At 37.1% G+C, this 18,810-nt stretch overlaps 1 protein-coding gene across 1 annotated transcript in view; it reads right to left on the bottom strand.

Moving 5' to 3' along the window:
• The window catches only part of EFCAB13 (EF-hand calcium binding domain 13), a gene marked incomplete at both ends in the record, with an annotated part of 49,585 nt that overhangs the window by 16,180 nt on the left and 14,595 nt on the right, over positions 1 to 18,810 (bottom strand). Inside the window, 5 exon segments of the mRNA XM_081218655.1 lie at positions 9,932 to 10,011; positions 10,796 to 10,917; positions 13,197 to 13,237; positions 13,240 to 13,360; positions 14,518 to 14,524. Coding sequence (XP_081074781.1) covers positions 9,932 to 10,011; positions 10,796 to 10,917; positions 13,197 to 13,237; positions 13,240 to 13,360; positions 14,518 to 14,524 — 371 coding nt within the window.

Here is an 18,810-nt window from a genome sequence, read left to right on the forward strand (position 1 = left end):
CTCACACTGTTTAAATTACTATAGCTTTATAACGAGACTCGATATCCAGGAAAGCTGGTCTCCTTCAACACCACACACACACACACACACACACACACACACACACACTCACACACACACACACCCCTACTTTTTATTATGAAAAACTGTAAATATATACAAAATAGAAAGTATATGGTGGACTTCCCTGGTGGCACAGTGGTTAAGAATCCACTTGCCAATGCAAGGGACACGGGTTCGAGCCCTGGTCTGGGAAGATCCCACATGCCACGGAGCAACCAAGCCCATGTGCCACAACTACTGAGCCTGTGCTCTAGAGCCTGCGCTCTAGAGCCTGCGTACCACAACTACTGAGGCCATGTTCCACAACTACTGAAGCCCACGCGCCTACAGCCCGTGCTCCACAATAAGAGAAGCCACCGTAGTGAGAAGCCCGTGCACCACAACGAAGAGTAGCCCCTGCTCACCACAACTAGAGAAAGCCCACGCATAGCAACGAAGACCCAACAGAGCCAAAAATAAATAAATTGATTAATTAAAAAAAAAAGTAAAAGGCTGACCTGTATCTACTGACATGGAAAACTTTCCAAGACATATTACTTAGTTTAAAAAAATCATAGTAAAAAATAATGTATATATTATGATCCTTTTCTCTTAAAGTATAAGATATTTCTATTTTTTCCATTTTTGGAGGGTCTCTTGGTTCCTAACTGTATGTTTGGTCTTTTTACTAGCCTCTGTGAGATCTAGGTCCTCTGCCTAAAAATCAATGACTTATTTCATCTTATGAAACATATATATATTCACAATTGCATATAAATATGATTCTAAGGTCAACATTAAACTATAAAAATCTAGGAGGAATTAAAAGAGTGTCTTCCACATCTTTATACACTTAAATATTGCTTGGATATTTTATAAAAATAACATATTCAAGAATTATGTGTATTGCTTTAAGAGGAAAAATAAAGAAACCTGGGACTTCCTGATTGGTCTCAGAACACATGGCCATAAACAGAAATAAAGTCAAAATAGGAAACCAGGACTTGAAAAACCAAGGAATGTAAGAGAGAAAATAAGCTGGTTCAACAAGTAGGCAGTACTTAGGAGTCCAAGCAAACATATAAATCTATAGTCAGGAAAAAGCTATAAGTCAAAAACCAAGTAGATAAAGGAGAATCCCAGTGTCACAGGAGTTAATCAAAATGCCAAGTAGGAAGTAAGGAATTAAAAAAGGAAAAGCAAACCAAGCATCATAACTATATTGTTCATTGCTGCATATGGTAGGCATTTAATAACATTTATTACATTAATGAATAAGTAAACATTAAAGAGTTTTTCTTGCCTCTTGTTTGCTTATTCAGGAATATTGACTATCACATTCATATATCCTTGATTCTAATATAGTCTGGTTGACAATAAATATATATAATCCCAAGGACTGAACATTGGAACTTGATCTTGCCTAATGGAAAACCCAACGAACTGCTAAAATTAGATCATGAACACTAGAGATCTCGGATTTTGGGAAGCACTGTTTCTATCTTTAACATGAATAGTCCCTCCAACCACTTTCTTTACAATTTATATGTAGTGTAAACTAAAAGTTACTAGGAGACCCTTCAGCATCTTAAATTTTTAGGGAGAAATTCAAGCAGATTCTAGACAGTGAAAAACGTACTGTTAAGGGTAGAGAAGAAAACAGATGTGAGTTTTCAATAGAGGAAAAAAAACATGAACAAAGGCATGGAAGTAAGAATGAAATTGGCATATATGGAGATTTATGATTCACTGGAGCATGGGATTCTTGCCTGGGAAAGATTTATGGAGAAAGGAGGAGCAGCAAGCAAAATTATGAAGAAGTGAGGACGTCAAGCATAAGAGTTTGGACTAAGAAGAGCAGCTAAATTTTTGAGATAATGACATGACAAAAACTTTGTTTTAAGAAAATTGGTCTATCAATTGTGTAAAGGAAGAAGTGGAGATTGAAGATAGAAAATTAGGACAGGACTTCCCTGGTGGCACAGTGGTTAAGAATCCGCCTGCCAATGCAGGGGACATGGCTTCAAGCTCTGGTCCGGGAAGATCCCACATGCTACGGAGCAACTAAGCCCGTGCGCCACAACTACTAAGCCTGCACTCTAGAGACTGTGAACCACAACTACTGAGCCTGCGTGCCACAACTACTGAAGCCCGCGCACCTAGAGCCCGTGCTCCACAACAAGAGAAGCCATAGCAAGAAGCCTTCACACCACAATGAAGAGTAGCCCCTGCTTGCTACGACTAGAGAAAGCTTGCATGCAGCAACGAAGACCCAACACAACCAAAAACAAACAAACAAATAAATAAATTCATTTTTAAAAAAACAAAAGAAAATTAGGATAACATGGCAGTGATCCAGGTTTTTTAGTGCTTTTTATAGAATAACTCGTGTCTAATTTTTCTCAACCTAGACTACTGGGGCAAAAAGGAGTTAAGAGATTCTGAAAAAGCATAAATTCATATAACCACCCCACCCTAAAATCAGTTACTATCAAAATCATTCTCTTCTATAATTTTGAAGAAACATCTTTTTACCTGGATCCTGAGAGACCAAATAACAAACTTCATTCACAGCCTTAAGGTAATCTGAAAAATCCATCATTCCATTAACTATAAGAATGATTGAGAAACAGAAAGAAAAAAACTCCATTAGCAAACTTATCAGCAAACTCACTAAGAATATAAAAGGGCAAAACAAAAAATGTAACTAGAATTAACTGATATTAGAATACCATGGTCTATATTACAAAAGCTGTCAAGGTTAACATTATAGAATGTAAAAAGAAAACTTACCAGAAAATATTTACATATCATAATTATGTAGTAAATAGTGCTGCAGCAATAATAAGAATGATATATAGACTAGAACTGGAGATATTACACTTCTCTTTGCTCAAGGCTCTAATTTTTATATTTGTAATTAGGTGCAAAAAATACATGCAACATGCCAATTTTACATACACAGTGGTTTTATCTTAAAAGGATAGGACTGATTTCATCATGTTCTAGAAAAATCCTCTATACCTGTGGTTTGGGGGTAGATTATGGATCTTGTTGAGATTCTAATGAAAGCTTTGCCTCACACCATTCCACCTTTCTCTCTCTCTCTCATCACACACACACACACACACACAATGCATTAGAACAAATGTACACAATACTGTACAATATTAAAGTAATCCTTATCCCCAAAAAAGTCTCATTTTTCATGCAAAAAGTAATGGCTATTTCTTAAAAGAATAATATCTGAATTGTACAAATGAAAATTTCAGTAAGAATTTTTGTCTGGCTTGAATGAGAAGTTGAAATTATATAGTGGGTTTTTGAATGATATTGCACAGGTCATCTCTGATAGCAACTAGAGCTGAAAATCCAGACTTACAAATTGTGCCAAACCACAGAATCAGGGTTCTTAAATCTCATTTTCTAGACAAGCATAGATCTGTGTTAAGGAACATCTGAATTTTTCAAAATTCTTCAAGTTAAGTATCTATGAAGTTATTTTCCTCTGTCTTTAAATAAATGAGGCCAACTTTGAAAGGATTTACATCAATGTTATCTATGTCCAGAAGAAAATTATTATAAATCCACATTTCAATTTAATGTCATCTGAGCAAAGTAACCTTTAGAACACTTCAGTGCTTCCAGTGGTCTGCAGGCTTCTACCTGCAGAGAAGTTGACAAGGCTTGGTTGTTCTCATTTCCAAACAACAGAAGCACTTTCTCCAATTTTGGAAAATTTATTAAGTTGTCTACCTCAAAAATTCTTTTTCAGTGTAACAACTTGAAAGTGGTTTCTCCTTTCCTTCAAAAACAATAAAATGTCTGTACAAATTTCAGTCAACTACTTTGACTTGTTTTCTGACTTCTATGTGACACTGGGTTAAGCAAAACTCCTTTAGATAAAACATCAAGAGTACAATCCACAAATAAAAAAAATTGTAGACTAGATTTCATCAAAAGTATGAACTTATGGCTCACTTATAAATAAAATAAACAAATTTATTTAAAAAATAAAAAATAAAATTAGCCAGGCAGAGAAGTTTTAAAAAAAAAGAGGAAAAAAGAGTAAAGAAAACCTATGGAAGTTATAGGAAATAATCAAAAGAAACAATATCTGCATTACAGGAATTCCAGAAAGAGAAGAGAAAGAGAAAGGAACAGAAAGTATATTTAAAGCAATAATGGCTGAAAACATCCCAAACCTGGGAGAGAAATGGACATTCAGATCCACAAGCCCGAAAGGATCCCCAAATAGGTTGAACCCAAATAAGGCTACAGCAAGACACTTTATTTAAAATTGTCAAAAATCAAAAACAAAGAAAGAATTTTGAAAGCAGCAAGAGAAAAAAGACAAGAGAATCCCATAAAACCATAGGCAGATTTTTCAATAGAAACTTTTCAGACCAGGAGAGAATGCAACAATATATTCAAAATATTGACAGAAAAAAAAACTGTCAAGCAAGAATTCTATACCCAGGAAAACTGTATTTCAGAAAGGCATAAGAATTGGAAAGAAAGAATTTAAATTGTCTCTTTGAGAACATAGGCAAAACATTCTCTGACATAAATTGTAGCAATGTTTTCTTAGGTCAATCTCCCAAGGCAATAGAAATAAAAGCAAAATTAGGGCTTCCATGGTGGCGCAGTGGTTGAGAGTCCGCCTGCCGATGCAGGGGATGAGGGTTCGCGCCCCGGTCTGGGAAGATCCTGCATGCCGTGGAGCGGCTGGGCCCGTGAGCCATGGCCGCTGAGCCTGCGCGTCCGGAGCCTGTGCTCTGCAATGGGAGAGCCACGGCAGTGAGAGGCCCGCGTACCGCAAAAAAAAAAAAAAAAAAAAAAAGCAAAATTAAACAAATGGGACCTAAACAACCTTATAAGCTTTTGCTCAGCAAAGGAAACCATAAACAAAACAAAAAGACAACCTATGGACTGGGAGAAAATATTTGCAAATGATGCAACCAACAAGGGCTTAATTTCCAAAATATACAAACAGCTCATACAGCTCAATAACAAAAAAAACAAACAACCCTACCAAAAAATGGGAAGAAGACATAAATAGAGATTTCCCCAAAGACATACAGATGGCCAATAAGCACATGAAAAGCTGCTCAACATCATTAACTATTAGAGAAACGCAAATCAAGACTACAATGAGGTGTCACCTCACAGCGGGCAGAATGGCCATCATTAAAAAGTCTACAAATAACAAATGCTGGAGAAGATGTGGAGAAAGGGAACCTTCCTACACTGTTGGTGGGAATGTAAATTGGTGCAGTCACTATGGAAAACAGAATAGAAGTTCCTTCAAAAACTAAAAATAGAGTTACCATATGATCCAGCAATCCCATTCCTGGGCATACATCCAGGAAAACTCTAATTCAAAGAGATACATGCACCCCAATGTTCATAGCAGCACTATTTACAATAGCCAAGACATGGAAGCAACCTAAATGTCCATCAACAGATGAATGGATAAAGAAGATGTGGTATACACACACACACACACACACACACACAATGGAATGCTACTCAGCCATAAAAAAGAATTAAATAATGCCATTTGCAGCAACATGGATGGACCTAGAGATTATCATACTAAGTGAAGTAAGCAGAGAAAGACAAATATCATATGATATCACTTATATGTGTAATCTAAAATATGATACAAATGAACTTATCTACATAACAGAAACAGACTCACAGAAATAGAAAACAAACTTATGGTTACCAAAGGGGAAAGGAGCAGGGGAAGGGGTTTAGCATTAGCAGGTAAAAACTACTGCATATAAAATAGATAAACAACAAGGTCCTAATGTATAGCACAGGGAACTATATTTAATATTCTGTAATAAACCATAATGGAAAAGAATATAAAAAAGAATATATTGTATATATAACTGAATCACTTTGCTATACACCAGAGACTAACACAACATTGTAAATCAACTATACTTCAATAAAAAAAAAATTGTCTCTTTGCAGATGATATGATTTGAAAATTCTAAAGACTCCATCAAAAAACTGTTAGATCTAATCAATGAATTCTGTAAAGTATCAGGATACCAAATTAACATACGAAAGTCAGTAGCATTTCTATACAACAAATTACCTGAAAAAGAAATAAAGAAAGCACTCCCACTTACAATAGCATCAAAATGATAATGTACTTAGGAATAAATTTAACCAAGGAGTTGAAAGACCTCTATACTGAAAACTACAAAACATGATTTAAAAAAAAACAAAGAAGATACAAAGTATCCCATGTCCATAGATTAGAATAATTAATATTGTTAAAAGGTCAACACTACCCAAAGCCATCTATAGATTCAGTGCAATCCTTATCAAGATTCTAGTGACATTTTTCACAGAAATAGAAAAAAAATTTTAATCCATACGGAACCATGAAAGACTCCAAATAGCCAAAGAAATCCTAAGAAAGAACAAAAAAGCTGGAGGCATGGCATTTCTTGTTTTCAAACTATATTACAAAGATATAGTAATCAGAACAGTATGGTACTGGCAATAACAATACACATATAGACCAGTGGAACAGAATTGAGAGACCAGAAATAAACACATGTATATAGTCAACTAATATTTGGAAAGGAAGCCAAGAATAATCATGGAAAAAAGACAGTCTCTTCAATAAATGTTAATGGGAAAATTGGATATTCACATGTAATAGAATGAAATTAGACCCCTATCTTACACCACTCACAAAAACTAATTCGAATACAGTAGTCTGTGGCTATTGAGTTCTGTCTTTTAATTGGTGCATTTAGACCTTTGATGATCAAAATGATTATTGATATAGTTGAATTAATATCTATCTTATTTGTTGATGTTTTCTATTTGTTGCCCTTGTTCTTTGTTCTTATTTGTCTTTCACTCTTTTTCTGCCTATCCAAGGATATGGTATTGCTCATACCCATTTTGACTAATAAATGAGCTACTAATGCCAATACAATAAAACAAACAAACAAAACTAACTCGAAATGGATTAAAGGCTTAAATGTAAGACCAGAAACCATAAAACTTGTAGAAGAAAACACAGGAAAAGAGATCCTTGATGTGGGTCTTGGCAATGATTTTTTTCTCTATTACACCTAAAACATAAGCAACAAACATCAAACTAAAATGTTTCTGCAGAGCAAAAGAAACAATCAACAAAATGAAAAGATAGGGCTTCCCTAGTGGCGTAGTGGTTGAGAGTCCGCCTGCCGATGCAGGGGACGCGGGTTCGTGCCCCGGTCTGGGAAGATCCCACATGCCGCGGAGCGGCTGGGCCCGTAAGCCGTGGCCGCTGAGCCTGTGCGTTTGGAGCCTGTGCTCCGCAACGGGAAAGGCCACAACAGTGAGAGGCCCGCGTACTGCAAAAAAAAAAAGAAAAGATAAACTATGGAATGAGAAAAAATTTGCAAATCATTAACCTGATAAGGGATTAATATCCAAAATATATAAAGAATTCATACAACTCAATAGCAAAAAAATAATAATAAAATAAAATAACCCAGTTTAAAAAATGGGCAAAGGACCTGAATAGACATTTTTCCAAAGAAGACATATGAATGATCAACAGGTACATGAAAAGCTGCTCAATATCACTCATCATTAGGGAAATGCAAATTGAAACCACAATGAGGTATCACCTCACACCTGTTAGAATGGCTATCATCAAGAAGACAAGAGACGGGCTTCCCTGGTGGCGCACTGGTTGGGAGTCCACCTGCTGATGCAGGGGACATGGGTTCGTGTCCCGGTCTGGGAAGATCCTGCATGCCACGGCTGGGCCCATGGGCCATGGCCGCTGAGGCTGCGCGTCCGGAGCCTGTGCTCCGCAATGGGAGAGGCCACAACAGTGAGAGGCCCGCGTGCTGCAAAAAAAAAAAAAAAAAAAAAAAAGAAGGCAAGAGATAACAAGTGTTGTCAAGAATGTGGAGAAAAGGGAACCCTTGTACACTGTTGGTGGGAATGTAAATTGGTGCAGTCACTATTGAAAACAGTAATGGAGAGGTTCCTCAAAAAAATTAAAAGCAGAACTACCATATAATCCAGCAATTCCATTTCCAGGTATAAATCTGAAGGAAATGAAAACACTACGTCAATGAGATATCTGCACCCCCATGTTCACAGAAGTTTTATTTACAATAGCCAAGACATGGAAATAACTTAAGTGTCCATCTAAGGATGAACAGGTAAAGAAAAAGTAGTGTGTATAATTATATACAATATAATATTATTCAGTCATTAAAAAAGGAGAAAATCACGTCATTCATGACAACACGTGTGGACCTTGAGGGCATTATGCTGGTGAAATAAGTCAGATGGAGAGAGAAAATACTGTATGATCTCACTTACACATGGTATCTAAAAAAAACAAACATAACTCATAGAAAAAGAGGTCAGATTTGTGGCTACCAGAGTTGGGGAGTGGGTGAATTAGATGAGGTGGTCAAAAGGTACAAACTTTCAGTTATAAAATAAATAAGTACAGTGGAGGTACAATATGACAACTATAGTTAACACTGTTATATGGTATATTTTAAAGTTGTTTAGAGAGCCGATCCTAAGAGTTCTCATCATAAGGAAAAAAATTTTTGTATCTGTATTAGATGATGGATGTTAACTAAACTTATTGTGTTAATCACTTCATAATATATGTAAGTCAAGTCATTACACTGTACATCTTTTTTTTTTTTTTGCGGTACGCGGGCCTCTCACCGCTGCGGCCCCTCCCGTCGCGGAGCACAAGCTCCGGACGTGCAGGCCCAGCAGCCATGGCTCACGGGCCCAGCCGCTCCACGGCACGTGGGATCCTTCCAGACCGGGGCACGAACCCGCGTCCGCCGCACCGGCAAGCGGACTCCCAACCACTGCGCCACCAGGGAAGCCCTACACTGTACATCTTAAACTTACACTGTATGTCAATTATATCTCAATAAAACTGGGGGATTAGGAGAGATGCCTAATACAATAACCAGAGTTAAAGTAAAGAGCAAAAATATGCCAAATGACTCCATAAATATAAAGGAGGAAAAAAACTACACACACACACACACACACACACACACACACACACACACAAAGGCGAAGCCCAAGATATGGGAGAGCTCAGTGTCAAGAAGTGAAGGGTACTATAAGCCCTAATGTTAAGGTACCAAGGACTCGATTCCAATAAAATCAGTGCTTACTAATTCATTCATCATATGTAATATCCAAACCTTTTCCCCCCAAAAATTGAACTAGAATAAGCATATATATTTTGTCTATCTTACTAATGCAACCAAAGATATTTATGAATTAAATTACTTATGCTTGCTCACAGCATGCAGCATTTGCCATATCATGTAATATTAGCTGATAACTCATCAGGAATAAAGAAAGAGACACTAACTACTGAAACAATTTTTAAAAAGCATACAATCAGGAAATTTATTCAAGAAATTCTGGAACCTATTATTACCACTTAATTCTTTTTTTTTTTTTTTTAAATGTTGGCCGTATTCCCTGTGCTGTACAATATATCCTTGTAACTTATTTATTGTGCACAGAATTTATACCTCTTTTTTTTTTTTTAAGAAGATGTGGGGGTAGGAGTTTATTAATTAATTTATTTATTTTTGCTGTGTTGGGTCTTCGTTTCTGTGCGAGGGCTTTCTCTAGGTGGGGCAAGCGGGGGCCACTCTTCATCGCGGTGCGCGGGCCTCTCACCATCGCGGCCTCTCCCACCGCGGAGCACAGGCTCCAGACGCGCAGGCTCAGCAGTTGTGGCTCACGGGCCTAGTCGCTCCGTGGCATGTGGGATCCTCCCAGAGCAGGGCTCGAACCCGTGTCCCCTGCATTAGCAGGCAGACTCCCAACCACTGCGCCACCAGGGAAGCCCCACTTAATTCTTGTAAGTAAAATTGTCCTTCAGGTACTTCATCATATAATGTCTGGTAAAGGTTAGAAAGCTTTTCATCTTTGCTGTCAAAGAAACAGCCACATTAGAAAGCAGGAAAACAAAAATAAAAACAGAAAACCCACAAAACATTTTTGTCACTTTGCCATATATAATATTTTGTCATTAAAATTTAGCCTGAGATTCTCCAGTTCCTTACACTTCATAAGAACCTTTCTTAAAGAACTGTCCAAGTGATAATCAAGTACATACTCTTCACTCTAGAATTCCCACCTTGTTTCTTTTAGGCATCTCTCTATGGAGCAGATTTACCTTAGGCAGTAAGTAGTGCACATGACCCATTATCCTTTGGCTGTGGTCCAATTTTTCCTACTCCTAATTCAACTTACAGCAAATTTTACAGAAAGTTATTATAATAAGATAAACAAGAATATCTTTAAGTAGCCAAAGAATCTCAGATCCCATAACCTGTTAATAAAAACATCTTAAAAAGATGATTCATCTGATTCCATAACATGAAAATAACTGAAACCATAGAATGTTAATGTTGGAAGAAATTTTAAGAGTCCACCTAGTATAAGATTCTTGTACAGATGTGGAAACTGAGGCACAGAAATATAAATTGTACAAGAGCCTAAGCCAGCATGTGAAGTCAATCAGGACTCAACTCTAAGTCTTTCAATTCCACATGCAATGCTCTTAGCTCCACACCATCCTTCCTAAAAGCAGAGTCTCTTAGTTAGCACAAACTATGTGGCATACTTTCTGTAGAAGGGATAGATGAATCTTGAAGAAAAATCTCAAATCTGAATCCAATATTTAAAGAAGAGAATACAATGGTTTAAATACCGAATAACTGAGGAAGAGGTACCAAGAGGTGATAAACTCTTGTGAACGCTGTACTGACTTGACAACTCACATAAAGAGCTTTCTTTTCTAGTCATCTTGTCCTTCACAGAAGTAGAAGAAATCTAGAGCCAAATGCAAGAATGTTCGTGCCTCAGATCACATTGGTAAACCAGCATTCTTGGACAATAAACCCCTTAAAAGATAATTAATCATAACAAGCCTCCGCACTTAGCTATGCTTCTAATGTAAAATTGCTTTTTATAATTAAATTACATTTTATATCTACTAAAATTTTAAATAAACACCATATTCTTTTGCAAAGCCACATTTTTCTTAAGTATGCAACTTATCATCTCCTAATTAATATTTTGTCAATTTATAGTAATGTGTCACTTTAGAAAATGAGAACTGAATTATAGGTGTCTTCAGTTTTACATGGCTCTATGGAATCTAGAGCCTTGACTTTTAAAGACCATGCAGGACGTAAAGAGGATTCTCAAGCTATACAAGATTGACAGGAATTGTTACTGAGGTCCCACACAGAGCCAAAAATCTTCAAAAGGCAATGTTCTCAGCAAGAGTAGGCTAGAAAAAATTGTATCCCCCAACAGAAGGAGTACATAGTGTAAAATCTGTCTTTGTCTCAGCTCCAGGTTGGAAAAAAAGAAAGAGAGAGAAAAGAGAGTACTCCTCTTGATTAGTTATAGCCTTAGCTCTACCCACACATGAGTTTAGAATTCAAATCTATACTAAATATATGGGCCCCCAAATTGAAACCAAAAATTCATTTAAAGTGATCCCATATTTATAACACCTCTGAAGTGCATGGCAGAAGCAAATTCAAACTCTCTTGGAAGAGGACTCTCTAAACCCAGACTCATCATAAGATTCCTACAGATTTAGATCAATAATACATGAAAGAATGAATAAAAAGTATAAGGCACACAAGGACATCAGTTAATATGAATTAATGAGTGAGAATCAGACAAAACAACAAACAGAAGATTTAGATTCCCCCAAGGACTTCATATATTAGGTTTATCAGGTATTAATCATGAAATAACTATAGGACATGAGCAAATAACATGACATAAGGCAGATTTTAATTTCTAAATAAAACTTCAAGAAGTAAAATATATAAACACTGAAATAAAATTTCAATAGATAGGTTAAACTGCAAATTATATTCAGCTGGAGAAAGAAAAAGTAAACTAGAAAGTAGATGGGAGACATTACCCAGAACAAAATACAGAGAAAAAGATGAAAAATATGAAGCAATGTTAAAGAACATCGAAAACAGAATGATAAGGTCTAACATACATCTAACAGAAGATCCAGAAGGACAGAATGAAGAGATTGAGAGAGAGGAAATACTCTAAAAGATAATGGATTAGAATTTTCCAGAATTGAAGAAAGACATGTATTCTCAGATTCAGGAAGCACACAAATATCAAAACAAAGGAATATATACTTAAGTATATCATATAGTGAATGTAGTAGGTTGCATAACCCCACCAAAAGAGATGTCCATATCCTAATCCCTGGAACCTATGAACATTATTTGGACCTTATTTGGAGAAATGGTCTTTGCAGATGTAATCAAGTTAAAGATCTCAAGATGAGATATGCAATGATGTGCTTATAAGAGAAAAGTAGAGGGAATCTTGAAATATAGATACAGGGGAGAAGGTCATATGAAGAGCAAGATGGAGGCCAAGATTGAAGTTACCCTGTCAAAAGCCAAGGATTGCCTAGAGTCATTGTTACAACAGCAGAAATTTAACAGAGAGCATAATAATAAAAATACTGGTCTAATGGAGAAAGAAGGGGAAAAATTCATATTCTTCTGAAAGGGTTCCATGTTCTATTTTTTTAAAACGAGGAGGAGGGCTTCCCTGGTGGCGCAGTGGTTAAGAATCCACCTGTCAATGCAGGGGACACAGGTTCGGATCCCACATGCCGTGGAGCAACTAAGCCCGTGCGCCACAACTACTGAGCCTGCGCTCTAGAGCCCATGAGGCACAACTACTGAGCCCACAACTACTGGAGCTTGCGTGCCTAGAGCCCGTGCTCCGCGACAAGAGAAGCCATCGCAATGAGAAGCCTGCACACCACAATGAAGAGTAGCCCCCGCTCACTGCAACTAGAGAAAGCCTGCGCACAGCACAGCAATGAAGACCCAAACGCGGCCAAAAATAAATAAATAAATGTATAACAAAAAATAAATAAATAAAAGGAGGAGAAGGAAGAGGGGACGGCACAGGAAGAGTAGGGGAAAGGGGAAGAAGAAGAAGAAATATTTAAGATTGTGACATTTCAATACTTGGACTAAAATGGAATGGAATGTTTGAGGGCTAAAGACAACACTTGAAAGCAAAAATATTCCCAGATCTTTATTTACCTCAGTTCTTTTAGTATGCAATTGTACTTGTAAACTCTTCTTTCTCCTGAAAAATCAGAGGATTTTTCTTCTCCAAATAGGAACATTGATATTTCATACATAAAGTGTACAGAAAATTGGAATAATTCCTGAATTGGTTTTTTCTTGATTCTTCTTCTTTTCGTCTTTTATTTATGGAAATTTTCAAACATAGACAAAAGTAGACAGAATAATGTGATGATCTCCCCATGTTTCTGTAATGACTCATCACCCAGCTTCAATAATGGACAATCTTATTTAATCTATATTCTTATCCCTGCTCTCAGTCCTTATTACTTTAAGGCAAATTCCAGTATCATATTACTTATGTGTAAGGATTTTAACATGCATTTCTACAAGGTGTTTTTCTTTTAAAAAACGTATTTAAGGGCTTCCCTGGTGGCGCAGTGGTTGAGAATCCGCCTGCCAATGCAGGGGGCACAGGTTCGTGTCCCGGTCTGGGAAGATCCCACATGCCACGGAGCGGCTGGGCCCGTGAGCCATGGCAGCTGAGCCTGCGCGTCCGGAGACTGTGTTCTGCAGCGGGAGAGGCCACAACAGTGAGAGGCCCACATACCGCAAAAAATAAATAAATTAATAAAATAAAATAAAAATGTATTTAAAAAAAAAAACATATTTAAAACACAGTTATAACACCAAAAAACAATAATTTCTTAATGTCATCAAACACACTACCTATGTTCAAATTTCCAATTCTTTCATAAATGTCAAAAATTTTTAACACTTTACATCAGGATTCAATAAGGTCCCCACATTACGGTTGGTTGATATGTCTTTTAGAGCTCTTTTCACCTATAGGTTCTTCCTCCATGTCTTTTTATTATTATTATCATTATCATCATCACCACTATCATCATTACTGCCAGTTGTCCTATAGATTTTTCACAGTCTAGATTTTGCTGATTGTGTAACCAAGGTTGTAGGAGTCTAAAGACTTGATCAGATTAACATTCTACTTTTGGGGGGTGGGGGAGGGGTGGTTCAAAACCATGTAGGTGGTGGCATTTTCCCATCAGGAGGCATATAATGTCCAAGTGGCTCTCCATTTACGATATTAGCAGCTACTAATACATAATAACTAGATCCAGTAAATCATAAGGATCTGCAAAATGGCTGTGTTCTAAATCTATCATTCCTTCTTCACTCAGAATATTTCCATAAAGAGAAAATTCCTCTAGTGTACCATTCGCTTACCCTTTGATATAGTTCATATAGAAAAGCAGGATAATTGCCTTATTCTTTCCCTTATTCTTTCCCTTTTCATAACAATGACTTGGCTCACTTGTAACCTTCAACAGTGACAAAATAGTTTTTATATCATTTTGAACACATTCATTTAAATATATTAAATTCTTTTTTTTTTTTTTTTTTTCGGTATGCGGGCCTCTCACTGCTGTGGCCTCTCCCGTTGGGGAGCACAGGCTCCGGACGCGCAGGCTCAGCGGCCATGGCTCACGGGCCCAGCCGCTCCGCAGCATGCGGGATCTTCCCGGACTGGGGCACGAACCCGTGTCCCCTGCATCGGCAGGCGGACTCTCAACCACTGCACCACCAGGGAAGCCCTAAATTCATTTTTACTCCCTGCAATGATTATCCTTATTGATGCTCTAATTTTCTCGTGTGGGGTAGGAAGGGGTGGAAGCCTCTTCAGGTGGGCTCTTGATGTATCTCTGGTAGCAGTCTGAAGACAAGATGCTCCAGGCTCATCTGTACACTTCCTTTCCCAGACCTGCAATCAGCCATTTCTCCAAGGAAATGGTTCCTTTTAATAAGAAATGGTACTTTAAGACTAAAGTCTGGGCTAGATTCTGAACTGTTTTTTAACAATTATCCTGCTTTCTTATTTCTTGGTTTTCTCTTTTTATGCTTCTTTTCCCTCCTCTTCTTATTGGACTGTCAAGAACTTTTCTAACACAAACATTCCATAAACTATACAACAATGAGATCAGTACAATAAGCCTGAAATAAATTTGAAAAAGAAGATCTCTTGGAAATTTCATACTTTGTTTCAAGTAATCTAGGGTAGACCTAAATTTCAAGGAAAACCCTAAAATTATTTTGTGCTCTGAGATCCTGTAGACTAGGAATAATTCTGAGATAAACTAGATCCCAAACTTGTGTGCACACTGGAATCACCTGAGAGCTTGAAAAAAATGCTGATGCTTGTGTCCCATCCCCCCAAATTGTGATTTAATTATTTTGGGGACTGAGCTGATATTTGGAATTTTTTAAAGATAGCCAGGTGATTCTAACACACAAATTGAGGATCACTATGGCAATACCCCATAGACTTGATTCTACCCAGAACTCACATCAATTGGGCTGTGACTTAGTACTTTAGAAGTAACACCTTATTCTTCCTTGTATGTAAAACTAAAAGCTCTTTAGCAGAAATGGTTCCTTCCTCTTAGAATAACCTGCTATGCAAGGGCTGCTTAGGTGATACATTAAAAAAAAATGACTAGATTGAGTCTATAACATCTCTAGATAAACTTAGCCCTAAGCAAAATTGTGAAATAAGGGAAATTTTTATCATGCACCTCACTCCCCTTTCTTAGTAGGTACTTTGCCCTTTTGACATTATATCCCTTTAAATCCAACTCCCAAATTCCTACCCTGAGAGCCCTATTACCTTGCTCTTATCCCCCCTGAAGCTGCCCTATAGTCAGTCCCCTCTACAGTCCTCCCCTCACAAAGGCAATGGCTTTATTTTTATTATTTCACAGAGCATAAAATACATTTGAGATGTGGTACACATATACAAAGAGACAGAAAGAGAGAGAGAGAGACAGAGAGAGACAGAGAGACACAGACCGAGAGACAGAGAGACAGAGAGAACTGAAACTATTTCACAAAATAATACTTATCCTTATTATATGAAAAGCACTATAATGTCTTCAATTCTATTCTAATTTCTTTTTTTAAAACAAAATACTAGTAGCTAGTTCAGTTGTGGGGTAGTTTAGTTATGTTTAGCTGTCCTGAAATTTTATGTTCAGATGCAGTTTTTACATACTCTTTTTTCCCGTTCATTTACTGAATGATGGCTAGAGAAGAGAAATAATCTTTTTTCTTTCCTCAGTGATATTAACTTCATTACATTCACTTTTTAAAATGTCATATACCTACTACTCTACACGTCTTATTTCTAAAATTCTGTTATATATATTACTTAAGACTGATTAGCATTTGCCCCTGCCTACTGCATACACATCCAGTGTTTTTGTTTTCTTTTCAAATCTTTCAGACTGGGAAAAAATGTACTATTTGTGAGCAGATGATTTAATTTCAATGAATGCCTTTTTATTTCTCTCAAAAAAAATACTAGTAGCTACCTCTTAAGTTGATTTCATGACACATGAATGAATCACAACCTACAGTGTACTGCTACTTTATATCCCCTATCCCCCTCCATATATCCTCACTGAAATTGATCTTCATATTTCTAGAATAATTTTGACTTCTACCTCATTACATCATTTTTTATCTTTTATCATTTTTAAAAGTATAATAGTGTTCACTTAATTATGAGATGCCTCAAATATTTTATGGAATAGGGATGATTTGATATAAATAACGAATAACTAAAAACATTTGTTTTGTATTCTATTCCTTTGGTGCATTGTGTCTCCGCAGGTGTTAACTATTTTAAAGAAACACTCCTACTACCTCCCATTTCTTCCTAGGTAACAAGCTTTATTGTGGTGGCCTAGAAATAATTGCCTTGCCTTTTGTCATATAACTCAAAGGAATAGTGGGAACCCCCACATGACTCTCAGCAGATTTGTCAACAGAAACCTTGCAAGCCAGGAGGGAGTGGGGTGATATATTCAAAGTGCTGAAAGGAAAAAAACCAAGAACCAATAATACTCTACCCTGCAAAGTTGTGATCAGAATTGAAGGAGAGATACAGAGTTTTCTAGACAAACAAAAGCTGAAGGAGTTCATCACCACTAGACTGACCTTATAAGAAATGTTAAAGGGAATTCTTCAAGCTAATATGAAAGTAAGCTAATTAGTAAGATGAAAACATATTAAAACATACATTTTACTGGTAAAGGTAAATATATAGTTAAATTCAGAATACTCTAATATTGTAATGGTGGTAGGTAAATCACACAGAACTCTAGTATAAAGATTAAAAGACAAAAGTATTAATAACTATAACAACAACAGTTTGTTAATGGATATACAATATAAAAAGATGTAAACTGTGACATCAAAAACAAAATGGGGTGGGGGGTGTTGAGAGATACCTCAAATAAGTAAAATTAGAAATGAAAGAGGAGACATTACAACTGATAACAGACAAATACTAAAGATCATAAGAACTACTATGAACAATTATATACCAACAAATTAGATAACCTAGAAGAAATGGATAAATTCCTAAAAACATATAGCCTACCAAGACTGAATCATGAAGAAGTACAAACTCTGAACAGACCAATTATTAGTAAGGAGACTGAATCAGTATTCCGAAAACCTTTCAACAAAGTCCAGAATCAGATAGCTTCACTGGCACATTCTACTAAAGATTTAAAGAAGAATTAATGCCAATCCTTCTCAAACTCTTTCCAAAAACTGAAGGGAACACTTCCAAACTCATTTTATGAGGACAGCATTACCCATACCAAAGCCAGACAAGGACACTACAAGAAAAGGATATCAGGCTAATATTCCTGGTGAACACGGATGCAAAAACTCTCAACGAAATATTAGCAAACCAAATTCAGCTGTACATTAAAAGGATCATATACCATGATCAAGTGGGATTTATTCCCAGGATACAAGGATGGTTCAACACAGGCAAGTCAATAAATGTGATACACAACTATGTAGGGGAAAACCCAGTCTTCCTCCTGTTTCTCCTTTACTCTCACACTACAACCACACTCACCTCTGACACCAGATGTGTGTGAGGTTTGCCCCCACAAAGCAACTCTCTGCAACACCAGCTGGGTATCCTACAATTTAACTCAATTCTGACACTATCTACCTGGAGATACTTTCAGATTCCACAGGGTAAAGGCTCAGTTCCACAAGACTGCCCCACCCCACCTCAGATGTCAACTGCAAGCCCAGTTTGTCACCTGTGCTTCTGACCAATTGGCTATAAATCAGAGGTTCCCACAAGCCCCTACTTGGGTTTGATTATTTTGCTAGAGTGACTCACAGAACTCAGAACAGTTACGTATGCTTACCAGTTTATTAAAGGATGTGAAAAATGATACAGATGAACAGCCAGATGAAGAGATATATAAGGTGAGGTGTCGGAGGATCCTAGGTGCAGGAAATTATGTCCCCATGGAGTTAGGGTGCATTACCCTTCTGGTATGTGGATGTGTTCACCAACCTGAAAGATCTCTGAACCCCACAATATTGGGGTTTTTTATAGAGGCTTCCTTATGTAGGCATGATCAATTATTAACTCCATTTCCAGCCCCTCTGCCCTCTCTGGAGAGCTTCTAGGTTGTATGAACATGTCCACATACTGGGAGGGTGATGCACCCCAACTCCATAAGGACAGAAGCTCCTGCACCTGAGACCCTCACAGACCTCTCTCAATGTATCT

Source organism: Mesoplodon bidens (assembly GCF_964165515.1).
Source record: "Mesoplodon bidens genome assembly, chromosome: 19".
Lineage (NCBI taxonomy): Eukaryota > Metazoa > Chordata > Mammalia > Artiodactyla > Ziphiidae > Mesoplodon > Mesoplodon bidens.